This window comes from Anticarsia gemmatalis, chromosome 21 (genome assembly GCF_050436995.1).
Source record: "Anticarsia gemmatalis isolate Benzon Research Colony breed Stoneville strain chromosome 21, ilAntGemm2 primary, whole genome shotgun sequence".
Classification (NCBI taxonomy): domain Eukaryota; kingdom Metazoa; phylum Arthropoda; class Insecta; order Lepidoptera; family Erebidae; genus Anticarsia; species Anticarsia gemmatalis.
This window is the reverse complement of record NC_134765.1, coordinates 9,979,697-10,003,189: the sequence shown is the minus strand read 5'-3', so window position 1 is coordinate 10,003,189 and position 23,493 is coordinate 9,979,697. Positions and strand designations below refer to the sequence as shown.

The 23,493-nt window shown below is 37.0% G+C and overlaps 3 protein-coding genes across 3 annotated transcripts in view; 2 read left to right on the top strand and 1 right to left on the bottom strand.

Annotated features, from left to right (window-relative positions):
- Positions 1–1,212: 1,212 nt before the first annotated feature.
- LOC142982165 (kinetochore protein NDC80 homolog) lies at positions 1,213–7,236 on the top strand. The gene is made up of 13 exons (XM_076128545.1): positions 1,213–1,377; positions 1,542–1,728; positions 1,911–2,003; positions 2,090–2,175; positions 2,350–2,542; positions 2,843–2,977; positions 3,333–3,537; positions 3,866–4,076; positions 4,304–4,442; positions 4,674–4,807; positions 5,138–5,279; positions 5,566–5,780; positions 6,076–7,236. The coding sequence occupies exons 1-13, from the start codon at positions 1,325–1,327 to the stop codon at positions 6,218–6,220; spliced, it is 1,938 nt and encodes a 645-aa protein (XP_075984660.1). The 5' UTR covers positions 1,213–1,324; the 3' UTR covers positions 6,221–7,236.
- Noc3 (Nucleolar complex protein 3) lies at positions 7,201–12,753 on the bottom strand. Its single transcript, XM_076128544.1, has 13 exons — positions 12,629–12,753; positions 12,217–12,500; positions 11,819–12,033; positions 11,300–11,550; positions 10,824–10,989; positions 10,512–10,632; positions 10,025–10,238; positions 9,603–9,791; positions 9,241–9,422; positions 8,697–8,905; positions 8,202–8,380; positions 7,653–7,861; positions 7,201–7,408 (listed from the first exon to the last, which is right to left on the bottom strand). The coding sequence occupies exons 1-13, from the start codon at positions 12,632–12,634 to the stop codon at positions 7,219–7,221; spliced, it is 2,415 nt and encodes an 804-aa protein (XP_075984659.1). The 5' UTR covers positions 12,635–12,753; the 3' UTR covers positions 7,201–7,218.
- Positions 12,754–13,011: 258 nt separating this feature from the next.
- The window catches only part of loco (regulator of G protein signaling family member locomotion defects), a 134,440-nt gene continuing 123,958 nt past the window's right edge, over positions 13,012–23,493 (top strand). Inside the window, exons 1-3 of the mRNA XM_076128763.1 lie at positions 13,012–13,597; positions 14,762–16,296; positions 17,773–17,958. Coding sequence (XP_075984878.1) covers positions 13,195–13,597; positions 14,762–16,296; positions 17,773–17,958 — 2,124 coding nt within the window. The 5' untranslated portion in view covers positions 13,012–13,194. The remainder of the gene's footprint in view (positions 13,598–14,761; positions 16,297–17,772; positions 17,959–23,493) is intronic.

Sequence of the window (23,493 nt, the reverse complement as noted above, 5' to 3'; positions counted from 1 at the left end):
TGAGTTGTATACTTTCTTATGAACGTTACTGGAAAATCAGCTAGAACAGCCTAAATGATGCACGATATGATAAAATTTAAAAAAAACAAGAATACAAACTTAATCGCTTATCGCGGGAAAACTTAAATAAAGAATAGGAAATAGTTAACTTTTATCAAAGGGGCATTGCAGACGGCTCACAATTTGAAAAGAAGAATTCAAAATGAACTGCGATATTACAAACACAAGTAAAATAAAAAGTGCATTTTATTTTATTAGATGTGTCTGAGAACAATATATTATGTATAATATAATCGTTATGTTATAACGCACTGTTTCCAATATTTCCAGATTCATGGTACACACCGATAGATAAGTTGATGATGTGGCGCAATAGCTGGACCAAGTATGACCGTAAAACATCCAATTTATTTCTGCGTGTTCTTTACGATCAGCTTTTAATTACTGTGGAAACGAAAATATTGGAATCGTTTAACATGCGTAACAAACTGAAAGGAATTTATAAAGATGATATTTTGATATTAATAGTCGGCAATAATAACGAGGTTCTTATATCCCAATGTCTTTTATATTCGTAGACAGAGAATTTATCAACACTTACATTATGTATCATGCATTGCTCTATAACAGATAATTATTCACGTAACGATTGTTGCAGATCAGGAAGATAAAATTTCAAATTAAATTTAATGCAGCGCAGTGCTTAGAGGCACTTGGTAAACACTTTCCAGTTATGAGTCATAACATTTTACAGTCTAATACAGGTGCTAATTTGAAATACCGCAATATTGACGAAGTGCTGAAGCAGGCTATTGAGAGTAGAGGTAAGGACGAAAGATTAACTGGAATTTATTTATTCTCTATTTGTAGAACGTTAAATCTTGTCTAAAATAATATATCTTATTATACATTGCAGTGAGTACCAGTGCATTGAAACTGCCCTCTGATTTTGGAAACTTTATCAAGCTTTGCCTTCTGGATCCAAGTTTCCCAAACATGGTTTCTGAAGCTGAGAAAATTCTAGATAAAGAAATTTTGAAAAAGTAGAGAATATTTTTTTATATGAAAATTATATAATATAATAATCCTATAATTAATTATTGTAATAAAAAGATGACAAAAAACAAAACCCGCAAGTGCTTATGGTGAAGCATTTTATTTTTGAACGAAGTTCTTTGTCTATATTCTAATCCGTTGTTTTGTGTTTCCGAACGTAGTTTGTTTTGACTTTTGATCTGTAGATTTTGAATTTGAAACGGATAACGTTAAATGTTGTAAAGTGAAATAAATTGTTTGATATTGTCTGTTATTTTCTTTTAAAACAATGCTTCCATCAAGATTTGTGTCTGGGCAGCAGAATGCAATGCGAAAATCAAGGTACGTTTGTTTATTTTACCGCTACGATAATGTAAACAATGCTTGAATGTGGATAACTGCTGCCTATCGTTTGTATATTGTGATTTTTTTATAATGAAGTGGCATTAAACGACTATATACTATTAGCAGTGCTTGTTCAATCACTACATTGTTCATAATTATAGGCTGGAAGGTAAACCATCGCTATTGCCCAAGCCTCGTCGGCCGGGCTCTACTGACCGTCTCTCAACGGAGGCTCGGAGGCCTAGTACTGCAGGACACAGGTCTAGCAGCGCAGAGCCTGCGCGGGGAACATTTGGAGGCAGTAGACTGAGTAGGGAAGCTTCTGCTACCAAGTTACCTTTGAATGGGGTAAGTAACTCTGTTCCTAGGAGATTTTTTGTATTATTTGAATACTAGTTTAATGGCATAACATAAATAATATTGTGGTAGAATTTGTACTAGACATTAATGTTATAGTTATTTAAAAACATAATCTTTATTTAAAATATAGGTGCTTAATACTGACTACTTTTTTTTATTATGGATTGCAGAGATCTCGTTCACAACAAGGTGACAGGTTTGGTCAGTCATCAATGACTCCACTGCGCTCCAGCCACTACTCCAGACCAACAACCACTCCAGTGGTAAGATCTTCATAATTTAATTTGGTAAATAAGGCGATTTAATAAACAAAATTACTAGATTTGTTAATAATTTTATATGTTTACAGAGAACTCCATCAGAAGACCGTGCTAGTCGCAGTTGGCAGACATCTTTGGAAAGAGCTTTGGCTTTTGTGACAATCAAGGATCAGAGGTCAGCTATAAAACTACAATTTAAATAACCATGTTATAAAAGTTTTGTGCACCATTGGTTAAAAGCTCAATAGTATATAAGCTGTAAGCTAAGTAAATAATAAAGTTGACACATGGAATTTTACTAGGATTTTACCATAAAAGAGTGTAAGAATGAATGTGTTATTTCTTTCAGGCCTATATCAGCAGTAGCATGGCAACGCGCGGAGTGTGCCCGTGTGGGCGAAGCCCTTGCGGGACGCGGCGAGGGCGGTGGTATGGCGCTCATCAGACCACTCACGATCGCGCGCTTTGTGGACATCGCCGCCGCACTACTTTCCGCCATCACTAGCGATGCTAAACTTAACACTGATAATTATGTCACTAAGGTATAGTTTTTATACAAATACATGTATGTTTGCTATACTTGCAGATTAAAGTAACTGCCATAGTTTACTTTTCAAAGAAAGATCGGATCGATTTACTGCCGCATATCAGTTATTTACCGAAATAAATAAAATGATCCATTTATTCCTACAGTGTAATGTATTATTAATTAATGTCTGTAACTAAGTTTTAGTAAAATACCTATACCTATTTTAAACTTAACTATTATTCACAGGTTATTGACTTCTATAGACTTCTATTATCGACTTCTAGAGTTTCCATCCAAATGTTTTGTTTCTCAGTTGCCCCACTTGTCCAAGCGCCTGCTGTACCCGGGCACAGTGTCCAAGTCCTGGCTGAAGACAGTGAACACGCTGCACGCGTTCCCGCACGCGCTCGCTCTCATCTCCTACTTGTTGGACCTTGTTAGCCATATTGTAAGTACTAGATAAAACATTACTTTTGATTAAAAACCAAGCATGTTTATCTACAAATGGGTTTTCCAAGCAGTTTTAGATAATAGCACATTAAATTTTATGAAGAAAATCTTGTATAATCTAAAATGTTTGAAATATTTCTGGACATTCTTCTGATATAGTTTTGGTATTGAACATGGTAGCTATATTATTATGATTCCAGTTGACTGTTAATCACATTTTATTCGAGGATTTCATTAACACAATTTTAAATATCATTAAGGGTTTAATAGGCTAGATAAAAAAAAAAGGTTTAGAAACACTGCTATTAGAAATATAATGAGTTTCTAAGTTGTAACTAAGTATTATATTCTAGGAAATGCCAGTGTCAGATGAATGGCTCTACGTCGGCAAGGATGAACTGGCATGTCTCCGTCGTGACTATCTGTACAAGTGTTGGATCAGGTTCCAAGACCCTGGCCATCAGTTTGAAGACCTCAATGATCAGTATCTGCAGAATCTTAAGCTGCTGCTCGGAAATGATGAAGAGAAGATCGCAGAGTTGACGCAGATTATTAAAAGTTAGTTTATATTTTATTTATAATAAAAATCTATAGGCTGGTTTTGGAGTTCATAAGGTGAGGTTTCACAACGCTCTAAAGGGAATTGCTTATGGATTTGCTGTGCTATTGTATTGAGCTGTAATATTGTGAAATAATGTTTCAGCATGTTATATGTGGTTTACCTCTGGAAGCTCGTATGAATCGGACTTGGACTGCAGGAAAACTTGATTTAGTTAAAAAAAAAATATATTTTAATGTAAGCTAATATGTATTTCTAAACGATGGCTATATTTATTGTGTAACTTTGTAAGGACAAACATTTGAATAATTTGTCGCGTGTTCGTAGAATACGAGGCGTGTCTGAACGACGAGGTGGAGGTGGCGGCTCGTCGTGACGAGGCGCGGCGCGTGGAGCGCCGGGACGCGCTGCTGGCGGGGCTGCGCGCCGAGCGGGCCGGGAGGCACGCCGACAGAGCGCAGTGCGCCGCGCTCAGGACTGCACACCATGATGCCGTGGATGCTATTAAGCATTTGGATGTGGAGATAGAACGAGCCAAGTCAGTACTGCTTTTGATACCATTTACCGATTCAACCGCCCCTATCACACATCGGTAGTACATGCACTGAAGTCGCATCTCGAGTCTAATAAAAAAATATTGTCTACCGAACACACAATATGAGCCCTTATAAGCAACAACAAAATAAGACTAAAAAAAACTACCTTAAATATTAAATAAAGAAAAACTTGTTAAGTACTTACTTCATAACTTTTGTATGATTACAGTGCTGAGAGTCAACAACTGAAACACGAGTTAGAAACACAGCCACTGACGGTGGAACAGCGTACAAAACTGTTGGACGACGTCGACTACGCGCTCCGTGTACAAGACTCTAAGAGAGCACTTGCTGAACAAATTGCTAAGGTAATAAGCAAAATAATATTGCTACCAAGCAGTTTTCACTTTTAATTTGTCATTGAATAATTGTCATTACAGAAACTGTTGAATAGAACAATTGTTTCCACCCAAAATTCAAATTCTTTATTTGTATAAACTTAAGTAGGGCGCACTGGCACTAGCAAATATTGTTCCCTTATTCAATGCTAAACTTTTTATTAAAATATTCAGTTCAAAACAATATTTTTTGTGTTCTAGATGGTATTAACTAAAGAAACAGAGCTGGCTCTGTGGCAGAAGAAAACACTGGACAGTTGTGTGGAATACAAGCAGGGACTTATACATCTATCCGCGCAGTTCCCTGACCTCGCCTCCTTAGCTATCGACGAAAAGTGAGCACAACTTACACTACTAATAATATTACGTATTTTAATTGTCATTTTGTGGTTATAAGTTATTACCTCTGTCGCTCAGCGGTAGCGTATAAAATTGGTAGAATAAGGTCTTGAGCTCAAATCAAATCATCTTTATTTGCTAAAATACTGTGATATTATTGGTGTTACAAATTGTTTAAAATCTTTGCTCAAATCCTGATTCACGGCAGAAAGTTTATTTTAAGAAATGATCTGTGAAAACTGGTTGCCGCATACGAATGGCGGGCAGTTGTACATTACTATTATTTGTGGCGGTATTATAATAGCACGTGTTTTTATTCCCTCCAGAGAGTTGATGTCCCCGGAGTGTGGCGCGAGCGTGTCGTCAGCTCTGTCAGCTCTGCGCGGTCGCTCGGCGGCGCTGGCGCAGCTGCGCACCGAACATGCGCGGGAGAAGTCCGCGCTCGCCAGGAAACGAGCTACTATGCTGGTAAGTACAAATAAACCACTATTTACATTTATAAATTTTAATATGTCACTGACTAGTTTCTATTGAGCAGAATTCAATTCTGTCTATAAATTGACCATCGTGGAAAAGGTAGTTTTGAGAGTTATTTTGTAGTAATATCTAGACTTTATCTCGGAATTTAAGATTAAGATATTATAGTAAAACTAGAAAATTGCTCCCTAATTGATAACAAAACCGACATCAAACGATTTCTATCATTAATAACAAAACAAATTCGCGCTAATAACCCTCTAATCTTGCATTATAGGAAGAAACTCGTACAAAAATCGCCGAGATAAAGACCTCAGTACAACGAGAGCAAGAGGCTCTCGACACGGAAACAAGTAAAGAGACGCTGGACACGGCGGCCGCGGTGGCGGAGCTGAGGGAGCTGAACGAACGGATGCAGGAGCTGAGGCAGCAACAGGACGAGTATGCCAAGATTGATACTGAACTGCAGTTCTGGGAACAACAGGATCAACTGTGAGTATTTATTTACAGTTTCTCTATTAATTTTGAACTGTTAAACTATGTGTCGTTATAACGGATTGTATTCCATTCCGTGCAGTTGTTTTGATTTGAAATGAAGACACACATTCACTGTGGACGTCTTTTTCTAATTATTTTCTGCAATCAATTTTATTTTTATCCTAAATAAATAAATTCTTGACCATAATGACAATAGCTTATCAAAAATCTCTGATATTGTTCTAATAAAATTTTTGTAGATAATTGTTTCAAATATCTCAACAAAAAATCATTGTTTCTGTAATTTCAGTTGGCGTTCAAAGCTGCTGTCTCTACAAGAGTACATCAACAGTCAGCGCATCGAAGCACAACGTTTACTCGACAACGCGAGAGAGAAACGTGTTCAAATCATTGTCAACTGTGTCAGGGAATGGAATGATAAACTTGCACACTGAACTATGGCACTTACGAAAAGTTGCAATTTGTAAATATAATTATGAATTAATATGTGTTGTAATTGATTAGTATTTTGACTTGTATTCATATATCGTCCCCGTAGAGCGAAAAGTCATTAACTCGAAAAACCTTGTTTTGAGATATGGCTGTTCAAAGTTTTTAAAAATATAAAAATTCATAACTTACGTTTGCAGTAACCTATCTCTACGTTTATAGTCTTAAATGAAGGAAATTATAACAAAGTTTATTTAATATAGACTACATTAAGTAAATATTGTCTGAACACTTGGAAATATCAAAATAAATAAATTAGTTAATTTCATTTTTTAAATATGTAACATAATTTCGAGTTAGTTAATTTTTGATCAGAGTTAGTGATTTTTAACGCAGTATGAAATGCGTGTATCGATGTGAAAAATAACTAAATCCATTTAGTGATTTTACAATTGTTGATAATAATTTTAATATGCAGAGATAATTAAAGGGAAAAGTAATTAAGTCGTTTTAGGTATTCTTTAAGTATGGGTTAGATACAATCTTAAGAAATGAATATTAATTAACTAAAATTAGTTAATTTGCTCATTTTATTTTCAGCTCAAAAGGGTTGACCTGGTTAATTTTCACATTCTTTAAAACAAAAACTATAATAGCTACAGGTATGAGGATTAGACAGAAAATTATAGAGAAAAATATCGCGATTTCAATGGCGTCATAAAAAAAGAAATCATTAACTCGAGTTAATGACTATTCGCTCTACGGGGACGATATTTTAAGTTAAAAGGATGAAGATAATACCGACTCCGTCTTTTCAGTATAATATTAACGTGTTTTAATAACATAACTGTATTTTCAGCACCCTACTAATAGAATATTGTAATCACTAATCAGTACTTTGTGTTGAACTCCAAAGAGACAATATAGGTTGACCCTTTTATGTAATTTAATTAAGGACTAGTTACTAAATAAAAACAATTTCTAATACAAAGTATTTATTAAATCATCTTTCACTAGTGATCTTCATTTCAACACTATTTTCAACTGTTTCACATAACTCTTTCAATGAACTTTGTGTCCAAATGTGTGTGTTAGAGATTTTCTTCTGTGTTTCGCTGCGTTTGGGCGGCGGGATGAACGGTTTGAATGCCATCTGTGAACCGTCGTATGACTCGAAAATTTGTATAGGCGACCTGAAATATAAGAAAAATTGACATTATAAAGACAAGTCCAGTCCAGATACAGACATTTAATTTTTATAAACAATCGGAATGTCTATTGTCTGTTGCTCAAAAGTTATCACAGTAAAATGTTTTTCTTTGGTAAATAGAGATCTTATTTAGGTTTGATATTCTCTGTACCTTAACTATTGTTGAGCCTCGAATAATGTATTTTTGCTAAGCCTTCCTGTGTCACATGATTTTCAGGCATACTTACATTTTATTAAGTTCCTGCGGCAGGTTGGCCTTCAGTACTCCGCTAGCGGTGGCGCGCACAGTGGGGTGGTAGTGGCGGGCGAGCGCCGACAGTTCGTGCAGGCTGGCGGCGTGCGCGTTGCAGTGCTCGGGCGACGGGAGCGACGGGTCGAAGCGACCCGAGCCTGACTCACTGTCGAACTCCAGGAGAGATGACACGGCTTTACTTTGCTGGAAAATAGTAAATATAGGAGTTAGATCGACATGACTAAGATTAAATACAATAATAGATTACGTCCACACTAATGAATGATGTAAATGTTGCTATGTTACGTTTTATTCAGTGTAGAAAGAACAACAGGGAAACAGGGAAAGAAATAAGAAAGACTATATTTTCACAAAAAAAAAATTTGAATGGAGACAGCAAATTTGATTTTGACGGCTCGTCTATTTTCCACACAGGGCATCTTAGCCTTTATTCTCATTCACGTTTATATACATATCAGTTGTATAAACTATTATATGTTTGGCACTAGTAACACCAGCTATAAAGTAATAAAGAATAACAAACCTGTGCTAATTGATGTAACAAGGCGAGACAAGCCACAGTTCCGTTGTGCTGCAGCTGCAGGCCGAGCGTGGCGCTGCGCTTGGCGAAGGCCTGCAGCACGGCGGGGGACACGCGCCGCGCGCGGACACAGATCTGACTCACTGACTCCAGGATGATCGGCGCTTCTTGGTGATTTGTTCCTGAACGAAAGAAACAAAAAATACCTTTTAAAATATTTCACTCTGCAGCTTGAAACTTGATAAATGCTGTCGGGAATATAAGTATTCAAGTAGTAAAAACATGACAGACAAGATTTTTTGTTTACCTACGATTATTTAATGCTAAATATTCGACTCACTGGTTTAACAAAATAAGGATATATTACGGTGACAATTCAAAAAAAATATAGTAAAAAGTTATACCCAGTGGACTTTGCAATCAAGGAATTGGGGTAATTAATAAATGCCACAGGGCTGTCTCAAACGGCTAATAACAATACACGAATATTATTCTCACCGGCATGTACTCCCAACATGGCAGCATACAAGTAAGCATGGAACTTGGCCGGGTCCACATTGAGAACATCCCCCGACCCCGCCAGGATGGCCAGCACCGTGCGCACACACAGCAGGCGCTCGCGGCCACCGATCAGCTCGTCCGTGATCAGGTGGCCCAGGATCGACACTAAGTCCGAGTAGTACTCCAGGTTTATTACGTGAGTGAACCTGGAAGTAAATGGTAGGATTAGGTATGATTTGACGTCTTACAATCATATATTTCTCATAGACTTCATAGTAATATCAAAAGATTAGCAATAAAAGTACAATAAATTTTAAGATTTCTTTTGCTGACTTATTAACATCAGCAAATCGTTAAGATTACCGCTAAATTAGCACAGATACCAATTATTTCATTTCATTGTTTCCTTAGTTTCCTACACTAAAAATGGGTCACTACTTTTAAATCATACTCTAAGACACACCCATCACATTGTCTTTCTTTTAAGTTTTTCCTATTTTTATGCAGTTTTAATATAACTATTATACTAAAGTACCCTTACTTGGCAAGTCCATTGAGCGCAGCAGCAAGCAGCTTGGATCTCGGCGCGGTCTTGAGCAGTCGGAAGTAGATGTGGAACACAGTCTTGGTCACCTCCGTCAGTTGTTTACGACGAGCCATCTCGCTCTCCTGTGCCTGAGTCTCAAGGAGCTCGCGTTCTACCTCCTTTAGTTTCTTTGCACGCTGAATAAATACAAATAGATTGACATATTAAATGCATAAAGAATTTAATGGTTATTTCTATGACTTGAACTATAATCAGGCCGTAACAAACGTGCGAACTGCGTCATAATCAAAATAATGGTTCGTAATGTATTCATAGGAATTTTATAAATGGTAGTATGTTGTATGGCTGTAAGTTACCTTTTTCTCCTTCTTAGACAAGTTAACGATCCTCTTCTTGTGCTTCTCGTCTTGTTTCTTCTTCTGCTTTATTTCTGTCTCGGCGTCCATGTCAATGTCACGTATCTTTAGTGTTAACAGACAGTCTAACGCTGACGGTGACAGTCGCTCCCCACGACGTTTTACTAGCTGATTTATAAGACGTACCACCTGAGAAAAACAATACATAATTATAAGAATATTCATATATTTATCTTTATACCAAACATTCGGATTTTTTCAAAAGCAAACTGTGTTGGACTTGACTATAAAGATGAAGATTATGTTAAGTTTATCTGCCATCGAGTATTTGGACTTAAACCCCTTGTGCCTACCCTCGAGTTAAGCGCAATTTGAATTATCCATACTATATCAACTTCTAACAAAAAATATGTAGGTATTACCGTAAGCGTGACGTCTCCTTTATGATCATCAGCGAACACACTGACACAAGCCTCAGTGACGTATGTCCGCGCGCGCTCGTGCCTGCTGTCGAGGTGCGGCACCACGCTCTGAGCGATGTTCGTGGCGTAGTTGAAGTACGGACGAGCTACTAGTAGACCACACATGCATTGAAGGGATACTAGCGCTAAGCTGAGGGTAGAGTCGTCTAACTTTCTGTAATAGAGAATAAGTTTTGTTTAATTTAAATGTACAGTTACATTCATATTAACAAAAACCGAACTACATTTATTGTAGAAGGAATTAAATATTTGGGATAATTCATATGTCAATGTCACCTTTAGAGACTCCAGCAACGAAAATAAATCCCTAAGGCCAAACCAAAAAAACATTCAACTTATTGTTACCAAAAAATATCTACAGGGATTGCATTCTCCATCAAGCTGTGATATATATATGTGTAGCATATAATTGAGTTTTTGTATTTACCTGGTATCACCTTTCTTGCTTCTCAACACACCTGCAGCCTTTTCTAGCCTCTGTAAGTATCTCTTATAGAATTCAAGTAGTTCCTTTTCATATTTGTATAACGCTAGTGTGTCCTTCTTCACTGAAATATAACAACAAATAGTATTATCAAATCATCTGCCAAAGTTCTTATTGTGTTTCTAAGTGCTAAAATGTTGTGTTTTCCAAAGCTATAAGGTAAAAGTGCCCACAAAACAAGCCAAGTTTTTAGGGTGTAAGTTGGTTTAAAAAATCATAAAATAATAATGTTTTAAGTCAGTAATGTTTACTTACATTTAATATTAGAATAATCTTGGTGTCGTATCATGTACTCAGGTAGTATGTCCTTGAACACTTCAAATGCTGACAGTGTGGCTAGCTTTCTTATTGAGTGCAGGTTTAGTGTGTTGTCTTTTAAACGCTCCTCCATTAAATACAGGATTGGGAATAGATTCTTTAACTGGAAAAAGAAATGACAATTGATGTTAACATGTTGATTAATTAGTCTGGTAACACACTTAATGTATTAACAATATTTTTCAATGTGAATCATTGTAGGAACAAAATAAATTATTATTTTGTTGTACACATCACAATTTCGAAAAACTATCACATATATTATAATCTCTATTGCCATTGTATTGGCACAAACTGTAGCTACAATTAAACTAAATTTAATGGTGTCGTCAAAAGAAAAAATATTTTAATTCATGTGATATAAACAGAACTTAACCAATATTTTGCCAAAGCCTTCTTAAGTTAATACCAACCTTTTTCTCTGGACTCTCAAGCAGTGAGGAGCAAAGTGCACCGATCCTCAACTTATCATGCTGCAGCTTGTCTCTCCTTGCGGCCATCAGCTCCACAGCACTGACCACCTTCTGTTCACCTTCAGGAGGTGTCTCATCCTCACCAGTACCCGACATGCCCGAGTCTGATTCTGAACCTGATTGTTCTTCAGTGTCTTGTCGAGCTTGTTTGTGTGGTGGCTCGTCTTCTTCTTCTTCTTCAGATTCTGTATCTGTAGTTTTGAGATGAGAATTACTTAAAATCACTGTGATATTCTTATTCCCTAGTAGTGCAGGTCATGCTTATAAACAATCTTGTTTAATCATGTTGTCCAGACTAAGTTGATTTAGACAAAACTAGGTATATTGTTGGCTTTTTTTCGGGGAACTACACCGGCACTCTTTTAATAATAAAAACAAATGCATACTGAGACACAGACTAAAGTAAGAATGCCATAAACCCCATGATTCTCTTTAAAGTTAACAGCTAACTACTGTTACCTTCTACTTCCTCAGCTCTCTCCATTAGTCCCTCCTTAGTCTTAATAGGCAGTAGTGGCCTCGTCTTCTTCACTGGTCTCTCGGCTAATTCCTTCTCGTACTTCTCCTCAACATCACTGTCAGATAAAGCATCACTCTCCGCGCCACTGTCACTGCCTGTCGTAGCTGTGGGCTTCGGAGGCTTCTCTTTCTTTTCTTTTTTACGTTTTCTTGATCTATGAAAGGGTTATACCACCTTTAGCGGCCATGGCAAATGGTAAAGGAATGAGTTTTGAAAGGATTTATAGCAAGTTTTGTTGTTCTAACATTTTGGGCCATTAGGTAAGTTATTTATTATCTTAGTATAGATCTGCGTAGAAAAGTTTTGAACTGTTTCATAAAATTGTACAAATACTTACTTGCCAGCTTTCTTCTCTTCCTCAGGCACATTGGACAACAATTGTGGCTGTTTCGACAATCTGCTCATGAGATACTGTTGTTCTTCATCATCCAACATGTCTCCAAACTCATCACCGGACGGTTCGCTCTCACTACTGTATTCTATTTCTTGTTGTTTTGTAGGTTGCCCCTGTTTTTGCACCTTCTGTCTGTGCCTCTGCAGCTTCAACTGACCCTTCTTTCTCATCTTGTTCGTCGTCTGATTGTTCCTCTTCACTTTACTGATCTTTACTTTGCCTTTTTTCTGCAAAAAAAATATAAAACTCGTGAGATTTAAACCGATTTACAGGTTGGTTTAGTTAAACGTTATTTTGAGGAAATATGATAAGAGAGAAATGTAATTAATATAATGAAATGTATTCTAATACTTACAGCCATTTTGAACTTTTGTAGTTTACGTCTTAGGTCCTAAAAAATATATTTATTATAGGTTTGTTGCATAAAATAACAAACCAACGTGGGTTATGTTATTTGACAGAAACGACAGTGTAAAGTTTTGACAGATAATAAATGAGTTGGTAGAGTTAAAAATCAACATAGCTCATTATAGTATTGCCAGTATTTCAAGAAGCCTGGTAAATAAAATAATTTAATTTAATTAAAAGTACTTCTAAGAAGCAAATTTTCAAGGAAAACTTAATTATTATATATAATCCGATATCAAAAATATAAAAACTATTTTTTAAACAAGTGTAAGAATACTTTCAAACTTTTGAAAAAGTTTTATGAAAAGTTTGAACGCGTTGAACTTTCTAAACGTCAGTTACAAAAGACCTCGAAACTTTCTTATTTCTCGTTTTTCTAGTTTTCTAAAATAAAATTACTGTTGTAACGTCTAATTTTCTCGTCCTACTTTTAAGCTTTCCGAGTGCTTTTTCTTAGAAAACTCAAAATGTGTTATGTTTCTAGTGTAAAGTGAGTTCCGTAAAGTTATTGTGATGGTGCCTCAGCAGCAAAGGAGGAGACGACGTCGTGCGGCGCTCGCTAGGACAGCTGAGCGGCGTGTTGTTGTAGCTCGAGGGCCGGGCGGCTTCGGGTTCACAATCGCAGGACAGCGGCCGTGTGTGGTGTCTGCTGTAGCAGCCGGGGGACCAGCTGAACGCGCTGGTTTACGAGCTGGGGACGCTCTTGTAGCTGTAGATGGGGCCAGTGTGGCTCGAGCGCCTCATGCATCGGTGGCTCGGCTAGTTGCTGCAGCGCCGGGGGCTATAGCATTGTCTGTATCTCCGCGGGAAGCTCCGCCGACTGACACCGAGGATACAGAGCCTGATGAGAGAGCTCGAACTCGTAGAAGGCACCCGCCGCCGAGACGCAGACCTCAGGCCATGTTGCACCATCCAGGTAATTCATTATTTGCATTTTTATTAAACATTTTTTTAAACTATATCAAGACTCAGGTGAACTGGCTGATCTCTTAACAAAGAAACATAATGTTACCGATAATCTATTCTATTTGCTTGGTGGTTGATGGTTATTTTTAAGTTTATGATGCTTGCATATTAAGTTTACTACAAAGCTTCCAGTTGACTAGGTAAGGAAATATTTCTTTCAGATATTTCAAAGAATTCATGAATGTCTTACTGTAAGTTCTGATTTATATGATGACCAGAAATGTCTAAACTTTAAATTCCATACCCAACCCATAGACTAATACAGCAAATTAAAAAAAAGATAGCATTACTGAATATATTGTGTTATTACTTTTTTCCAGGTGGATTATGGACAAAAAGTTGAAGTGAGTGCATCTTACAACTTTGTCAATTGATGTTTGTGTGTTGCACTGTGCACTTACATGTTTTGTTGTCATTTGTTGTTTAACCCTTTGACCACCATGGTCGGCTATACTCAACTATTCAGAACGTGCTCATGGCGCTTTCGTCGTCATTTCGTTATGTCGACAAAAATATAGCGTCGTGAGCACATTCTGATTTGTCAAGCATAGCAGACCATGGAGGTCAAAGGGTTAAGGTCCTTATAACAACATGTTTTTGTTATAATTCACATAATTTTTTCATATTTTACGGCTATTTATTTTGTGTTGTGTATGTAACTTGCCATTACTTTCACTCTGATTAACAATAGAATTTCACACAGTATTTGATTACACACTTTTCACTTCTAACCACATATTAATGCTAAGCATGGCCTGTTTCCTAAACTATCTAATATTTGGGCATTTAATTTTCTAATAGTCTAATACTAATGTTCTGACTAAAATGTGTTTATTTTTATGTTGTGTTTATAGTTTTAATTTGATTAAAGTAAAAAAACAGGTACTGAAAAGATCACTTACGTATATTAGTATTGGGAGGTTCCTGAACAGGAAAAGCAACCAAACCAAAATCTTAAAATGCATTATGAGATTGAAACCTAAGGAGCATATTGCATCACTATTATCATGCTCGTAAACACTAGTCATCAAACATACTTGTCTTGTGGAACTAAGTAAGCAATATGTAATGATGTGAAAGACCTTAATGTAATTCTTTTTACTTAAACTTCCAGGTTGTCATGCGGCCCCAAGCACATCTGGCGTTAATGAGATCCTACAAAACTTGAGCCGGGCTCAGCTCACACCAAACCATGCGGCTCGCCTCGAGTGTCGTGCCGTAGTTGGATACCTTGGCACAATTGAAACACCGCAATCTGCCCCGAACGCAGCTCCGGGAAATGTCAAAACTGCAGTAAGAAAACTCCGACAAGAAAGACGTCCTGCTGCTCCTGTGCTACTATCCGTTCTTCCAAATTCTCTGCTACTCCGTCGTCCGACTGGCCAAGTGCTTGCCCAATATCAACGTGAAAGAATCGTATACGCTGGCTGTGGGTCCGATGCTGATAGAAGGTACTTCGGCCTCGTGACGTCAGCGGAAACGTCCGAAGCAGAAGCGTCACACAGTTGTCATGTATTCGCTGTGGATCCTCGCATGGCGGAACATGAAGCTCATTTGACAAGAGCTAGGGAATTCCAAATTGCTTGCACTAGAGACCCAGTTGCTGAAAGATGTTTGGAATTCCCTCCATCAGCAGAATATGTCATTGGCGTTATACGAGGAATGTATTCTTTGCCAGCAGAGGATTGCTCGAGTCCAAATCTACAGCAGATATCGAAACTAGCGATTAAAGGAGACAGTCCAGCTTTAGGCAACTTCTCGAGGTGTAACAGGCCAGTGTTCCGTGTGCCACGCGACAGACGGCCTCCTTGCAGGCATGAGGAGAGAATAGAAGCCCAAGATTTCGTCGCGAACTCGCCTCAACCGAGCAACCATAGCGAAATAACAACCACATCTAGTAACAGCGACTCTGGTATAGGCTTTCATAATGACTGTAGAAACATCGCTGATAGAATACTAGTGGTAGATTTCGCCGGTCAGCAAGCAGCACCTAATAGATTTCGCCAAGAAATGCCTCGAAGACCACTAGGTCTAGTTGGTTGTAGCAGTTTCGATACTGATGGCTCGTTCCTATCAAATACGACGCCAGTAGTCGACGGTTTCGGCGGTCAAGGCAGGCCTTTGAACTTGGATGATGTGATCCTCAACGCGAACGATCTTCAAACAGTACGCCATGTTAGTCCTCGAAACGACGACGATAACTACAACTATAACAATCTGTATGGAAACATTCCATCGAGTTCTCGAAATTACGTCAATGGAGCGGTTTACGACCAAGTGTATACAGAAACTGAGGGACATCACTACGAGTTTATCCCACCACAGTTAGACATGGATTTAGAAATAGACCGAGTAGCTGAAACATTCAATTCTGTAGAGATTTATGAAGAACGGTCGCGTCATCCTCCAGATTGGCAGTCAAATGAATCAGTAGAGAATGTCACAGTGATTTCTGGTGGGACAAGCAAGGCTAGCATGGATTCCGTGTCTGTGTATTCGTCAAGGAGTCACGAAGAAGCCAGGCCTTCGAGGAGACGGCATATGCAAGCGTCGCTGGACGATATGCTTGTATTAGGCATGCGCGATCAGCAGCCAATCAGAGACAAGGATGATGATAATTTCGTACATCCTGCTAGCATTAAGTGTAAAGTGAGTACTGTCTTCTAAATTAATAAATAAGTCTGTTACTTACATTATTGTAGGTTCTAAGAACATATTGTTAGGTGCTATGTTAACTTTATTACAGACAATAATGCAGAAATACCATGTGATTAGCTAAGAGTCATACAAGCGGGTAAAGTAGTCGTAATAAATTAGTGACAAATCGAAAACCCGCATCCGCTTTTATTGCATCTTATTTCGCATTGTTGACAAGAATTTGTCAGTTATACAAAACCATAAAATCTTTAAAAATAAGGTCTTATTTTCATATCGTCATTTGACGCAGGGAAGATCCCAACATCAATTAATACTAGATCATAGAATATTATTCTGATGAACTGGTGACAGCTGCCTTTAGTAACTTTCCATAAATATTTCAATCAACAGCTTAACTAACTTGTTATTGTCCAACTATTTATGAGTTATAAATAATTTTGTTTAGCACATGTCGCGCCTCTAATATTGACGGTGTGTGTCCGCAAATACAAATAATTTAGAGTACAATGTGAGGATGCCGACGTACGGGCGCCGTGGGCTCGTGTCAATAAATACTACGCGACAGTTATACTAAAGTAAACAAGAGTTTGAAAACTAATATCATAGAGATCTACAGTCTAATAAATTAGTAGAGCCCTGTATGCAAGTTTCGCAGCTAGCGGAGGTATACAAAATTTTGAATTTTGAAATACAGTGACCCACAAGTTTAGGCACCTGACGTTGATTTTATTTTGAAAATACAAAGAATTGGTAATTATAATTTGAGTAAATCGTACATGCCAAGGCTATCTAATGAGTGTGGGGTTATAGTGACTGACTTTTGGCATTAATCTTTTAGTTTTTGCACGTTTGTATGTATTGCTAGTGCGTGCATATGTACACGAGCGTATACGTAAAATTACGTACACACATTAAAATACATATAACGTATTATGTGTGTCTGTCTGCTGTGTTTGTTCCTTTGCTACTTTGTATGCAAGTCATTGCCCACTAATAATCTATTTAGCGCAATATTGAAAGTCTAAAGTCCCTGTTTATTTATAACTGCGCGGATAATTCTTAACCACCACAATCGTAATGGAAAACATGCTTACACCATACAAGGAAAGTAAATAAAATTATACTTATTTCAAGTTTATTGAACTAAATCTTTGTAATTGTTGTGATTATTCTTGAAGGCTACTCTTATAATGCGATACATTTTTCACTAACAAGACAGATCATCAAAAATTTACGCCATAATTAGCTGATCTTGTAAAGCACCTATTTCTATACCCATAAGGGTTCATTATTAATATTTGATACTCATCTAATCTTCAGTTTCAGTGCATCATTTTCTATCACTAAACATCTTACTACAATACGAGCTTATGTAATCATTGTTAGGCGACCTCATTTTCTGATAATAAAAGTAATTGCCTTAAGTGACCACCACTATACTAAAATTTACATTTTTTTCTTCCTTAGGTGCGCAAATCAATCAAGCCTCTAAACTTACTATCGAAGACGAAGAACATGCTGTCAGGCAAGGACCGCGACCGACAGAAGGAGGAGCGGCGGCGCGCGCTGTCGGCCAGCGCCGGCGACGTGTGCGGCGCGCGCAGCGACCCGCTGCCGGCCGCCGCCAGCGAGCCCGACCTCCGGGACACGCAGGTCAGTCACATACATATCCATCGAGGTTTGACAAAAGCTACACTACCTGGTCCCAACTTTATAGATGTTTGTTATACGGACGGGTCTACGTTTCTCGGAGAGCATGTAAAATCGTCGATCTTGCGTCTAACCTTCCGGTTGGATGGGTTGGGCTTGGACACGTTTAGTTGGGTTTGTTGAAACTAGCTATCGTAACCGAATATCGGCTAAAAGGACATTTTTATACGTGCTAGACTTATGCCCTATTCTGAGGCACATTTAGCGGTAGCTTATCTATTCAAAATGTTGTGTTGTTGAGTGATATGTTTATTTCAGCTTAAACGCTATTGAATTGATATACTACTGCTAAATGTAGCTCAGGAACTGGAGGTTAGTAGTATCTTAAAAAGTGCGTAATGAAAAGTTGTTGAATTCTCAACTTTAACGGCCGATCAGTTCATCGAATTTCTGGTATGTGAAGAATATTTTGTAATTATTCAACAGCCCTACTATTTTATACACAAATAAAAATATTAATTCAAGGAAGTTTACAACTATACGCACGTACTTATAACTGTAAACTATTTATAAGTAACACTTACCTTACGCGTCTTTAATATGTTAATAACATGACTTGATAGGGCTATTACTAATCTCAATGAGATGCTGATGTAGTCTAATGATGATAGATGAGTCTAGACTGTATCCATCTATAAATGAGCTATAAACAGACAATGTACATAAGGACAATAAATAGATGACATCAGATGATCGTCATTATGCTAGTTACAATATTTGTTAGGTAATAGATCTGTTTGTTCAGTATTACGATCGAAATTGATGACGGCCATGGATTTTTTATTGAACGTTTTTTCATTTGTCGTGTGGTCAGTGGTCAACCTAGTGTCAAAGTTGTTCAAGTCGCCCTAAGGCCTTTGAATTGGCTTAACGACTGTTATCTTATTGATAACAACCGGGACCGACATTTTACGTGCCCTCCGAAGCACGAAGACGCTCAGTTCAAATACCACTATGCGGCCACCCATCTATGGAATGTCCGCGCCTAGGTTGCTTATCCCAATGATTGTTTACCGACCGGTAAGTGCAACTAGCCACGAGCGCCTCACCTAATCAATTTAGGTGCATTTGGATCCAGTAGACTTCAATTTGTCTGAATGCGATTGAGGCACTATGATTATTTTCGATTTTTTCAACAATCATTCTTAATCTTCAGCTGATTTCTACAAGATCCCGAATGTAATAATTCAGTAAAATCCTTCTTATTTATAACTTAACTAGCGACCTGCCTCGGCTTCGTCCAGTTTAAAAACTCGTTAACAATTTTCGCTTATAAACCATCCTCTTGAATCACACCCAACTGCATCAAAATTCGTTGTATAGTTTTAAAGATCTAAGCATACATACATACACTATGAAGTGATAGACAGACTCTGCCGTGTAAGACTTTTATTTATTAATTTGTCGCGATTTTTACAATAGTTTTTTTTTTGTTGTTTACCGACGAATTACTAAACTATGAGAGAGAAATGTACGTATAATAACAGCTCTACAAGTAAATATTTATGCCTATAAATATAATCTTTTGTAATTAACATCTGTGTCTATTGTAACACAATGTTTTGTTTGTCGTATGGTTAGTGGTCAACCTAGTGTCAAAGTTGTTCAAGCCGCCCGAGAGGCCTTTGACGTGGCTTAACGACTGTTATCTTAGTAGACAACAACCGGGACCGACTTTTAACGTGCCCTCCAAAGCACGGAGACGCCCAGTTCAAATACCACTATGCGGTCACCCATCTATGGAATGACCGCGCCAATGGTTGCTTAACCCACAGATCGTTTACCGACCGGTGAGCGCAACTGGCTATGGGCGCCTCCACACCAACACAATAACAAGACGACAGTGGAAATATATTTAATATCTTTGCTAATGATGTTGCTTGCATAACTACTGACATTGAAACAGATCAATGGAGATATTATGTCACCTAGGAAAATACCTGCAAGTGTTCATTAGAATGACTTAAATGTTCTGTTTATAGATTGACTGCATAACAATCTTATGGACAAGACAGTATTGTTGTAATACTTGTAATGTTTTGATTTCATCCTTAAGTTTTTTACTATTTAAGTACAGCAATAAAATGAAGGATATTTTCTTAAAAGATTTATTAATTATTTTTATGCGATATTTTTAAGTTAAATGGTATAAACTTGAAGATTAGTTAACTAATACTTAAAGCGAAGTTTACACTAAATCTTAGGTATCATCTCCAGAACAAGGCATTAGCAAAAAATGCCAATACCATAGATACTAAATCCAACAATTTTTTTTTGTTTCTTCATAATAAACATAACTATCTAATCAAGGACCTTCTACAAACGGTTAAAAGACCACACGTAATCCGATTACCATTAAAAATCAATAAAATCAATTCTTCGTATTAGTAAGTCAGTAAGTTAATCAATATCGTTATCATGGCGCTATCGCCCATTGGTTCTGGGTAGTGGTTGAATCAATGCATTCTTCAGTAATGTCGTCCCGCGTTCTATGAATGGACGCTCATTCATACGAGCACATTCTTGGCTTATCGCCCTTAGGCTGGCTACGGAGTTACGACTGCGATTATTCGTCGTATTGTGGTGTAATTATCTTTGCTTTCCTTTTGTACATAAGTTTTTTTTTGTCGATGGTGATGAGAACTTTATATTGAGCATATTTTAGTCAAAATTGGTAAGGGGTTTATTGCAAAATCTTTAAGATATTTGAGTGTATTTATAGTTTTCTAAATGATTAAATTATTATTTGGCAGCCCGTTCTAGCTCTATCAATCAGTTTTCGTAAACCATTAAGTTTGGACTCCCATATAAATCATGATACAAAAACCCTGTCGACATACGCCTCCCTGTCACATATTTGCTCTCATTATAGGACAAAATAAAAAGAAAAGACTGGTTGTACTTTGTCTCCGTTGTTTGTATGATTGTAAAAGTCCCCGCGACACAAGAGAAATTAATGCGGGATAGTCTTTTAAAAAGAAAAAATAATGCATTGTTTATCTTAAAATCGCAACTATGCAATCATCCTTAAGTGTAACAGTCCCGCGTTATACTCTACTACACGCACTACATACACCACATACCTACACACGCACGCACACATACACAGTGTTTCGTATATGTACGAGTGGTGCGAGTGTGTGCGTGGATGCGCCGGCGTCGGTGCCCGAGCGCCGCTAATTTAGACATAATTGACCAATGTCAGTAACAGTGCAATACCTTAATATTGGCCAGTATAAAGAAGACAATTATTATCAAAATATATTTATTACTATGGGACTAACGTAAAAAGCGTTAAAACTCATCCCTTATTTTTGAGTTTGTTAGGCCCATGTTTTCCAATTGTCCCTGCTAAATTTAATCAAAATCGGATAATGAATTTAGCCGTGAAACCTTAACAGGCAGGTTTCTTTTGACGTTTATAATATTCGCATGGATTTTGGAATTTGGCTTAATTTCATATGATATTTTTTTTTATAAATTCCTGTAGTTTTAGTAGGGATCCTTTTTTTTCTTGCTATTAAAATAGCCTATATCAATGGGTGATAATGAAGCATTCAAATGTTACTAACTACAACACTAACGCTAATATACTAATTTATAATATTATTAGTATAGATTTCTAATTAGGATATTAATTTGAATAATAGCTATAGTAATTGATTAATTATTAACTAATTTATTGATCGATGAATAAATATGTATTTATAATTCCCATGATTTGATTGGTAATCAATTTAAATCGATTCAATTAATATTAATGAAAAGCAGTTATAAAAAATATGCTCCACATAGAAATGAGTGATGTTTATATTAATTTATATAATTATATTAGTATATCATGTAACTCTACTTGGTAATTGGAATGGTAATTTATTAGCCTTAATTATAAAAGGATTAAAAGAAGCACTCTTTCTATTGCACCTAGTCATATCCTTTAAACATCGTATTTCTAGAAAAGGTATGTTTATATCCTTCAATATAATCTGAGATATTCAGTTCACTTTTTTCAACTGTTAGATAACGATCGTTCTTATTACGTTATGTTTACTTCGTCTAAGGGGTTCCTTAATTTCTGATGAGTTAAATTACTAGCTACTTGAATTCATCAACTCTCTAAGAACATACTTAAACTACTAAACGTTAATCTTTTTTACAGACGAGACGAAATCGTTGTATTAAAATTATTCGCACAGTCATATTTTGATAAAAATCTAAAAATAAATAGATAACATATTCCACGTAGTATAATACCCCAACGTCGACAACTTAAGGCGGATTATTCAAGTAAAACATTCCATACAACGACGTATAAAAATAACAAATGTCTGTCTGTTTGTTTGTTACGATTTTATATGCTTTACATATTACATATTTAATTACATAAATCTTTTTCACGACTAAACTCACATGGACCCAACCCCTCCCTCGTACGGTAGAAGACCCTTGCCCGGCAGTGGGACAGAAAAGAGTAAAGAACACTACATAATATAAATATTACTATGACAGTTTGACAAATGCATTCTTGCACTCTCAAATGACATTGATGACATACGTCACTTTGACAAGTCGGTAAAGTTCAAAGCGTTGTTAAAATAACATGAATGAGGGGATTACAAGGTTCAAGTGAAGCAAGATAGCAGTTATCTTTGTGACGTTTAGTGCTATTTATAGTTTATCTTCTGCCTACGTATTGCTAAACTATTGTCGTTTGCGATTAACCTGTCAAAAAGTGCACGGCGAACGACCACCTTCTAGAAGCTGCAAGTCTTTTTTTCGAGTTTCTCTTACCTGTAGTTTGTATATTAATTTGGTCCTATATAATACCAGTATTTTGTTATCTACGTATTTTCCCAAGTTAATTTTCTTTTACACAAAACTATCCGAAGTATATTTCGTTGCAGTCACGAAAACACTGGTCTCCTTTAAGGGTATTTTCCAACGATACCTAATTTTATTCAATTTATGATTTTCACAGGTTCTTCATAAATTATTCGTCGGAGTATCAAAATTAATCCTCAAATAAAGTTCTCTTGCGACGAAAATGTGGCTCTAAATAATTAAACAAGTACTTATGCCATTACTCATCGCACGCACTGTACAATGCACCCATTGCACTTAGCACGTAACACCATCCAGTCGGGTTGCGCGTGCGCCTCCTTAATGTACCACTCACTGACATTACTTAACCATGTGTTTGTTAGTTTGTTTGTGTCGACCATTCATTATTATAGTGAAATTGTGAACTGAGTGATATTGTGTAGAAGGAAAAGAAAAAAAGTGTTTTGGATACGTTTTTGTACAGTCCACAAACTTAGTAGAGACTTGTATGCAAAGTTTGTGGCTGGCGGAGTGATACAAAGTTCTGAGTTTAGAACCTCAGTGATTTGAAGGCTTATGCAGCTGACGGTGGCCTGTTTGATAAAGTAACTTTATTCTTGAAAAACACAGAAGTGGCTCTGTACTAAGTTGTCGGAC

What these genes read in the sequence shown, in the direction of transcription:
- LOC142982165 (XM_076128545.1), top strand. Translation starts at nt 1,325, where the DNA reads ATGCTTCCATCAAGATTTGTGTCTGGGCAGCAGAATGCAATGCGAAAA. An exon ending in CTGATAATTATGTCACTAAG is followed by an intron (nt 2,543 to 2,842) that starts GTATAGTTTTTA and finishes TTTGTTTCTCAG; the next exon opens with TTGCCCCACTTGTCCAAGCG. An exon ending in GTGGAGATAGAACGAGCCAA is followed by an intron (nt 4,077 to 4,303) that starts GTCAGTACTGCT and finishes GTATGATTACAG; the next exon opens with TGCTGAGAGTCAACAACTGA.
- Noc3 (XM_076128544.1), bottom strand. An exon ending in GAAGAGAAGAAAGCTGGCAA is followed by an intron (nt 12,034 to 12,216) that starts GTAAGTATTTGT and finishes ACCCTTTCATAG; the next exon opens with ATCAAGAAAACGTAAAAAAG. An exon ending in CCGCAGGAACTTAATAAAAT is followed by an intron (nt 7,409 to 7,652) that starts GTAAGTATGCCT and finishes CTTATATTTCAG; the next exon opens with GTCGCCTATACAAATTTTCG.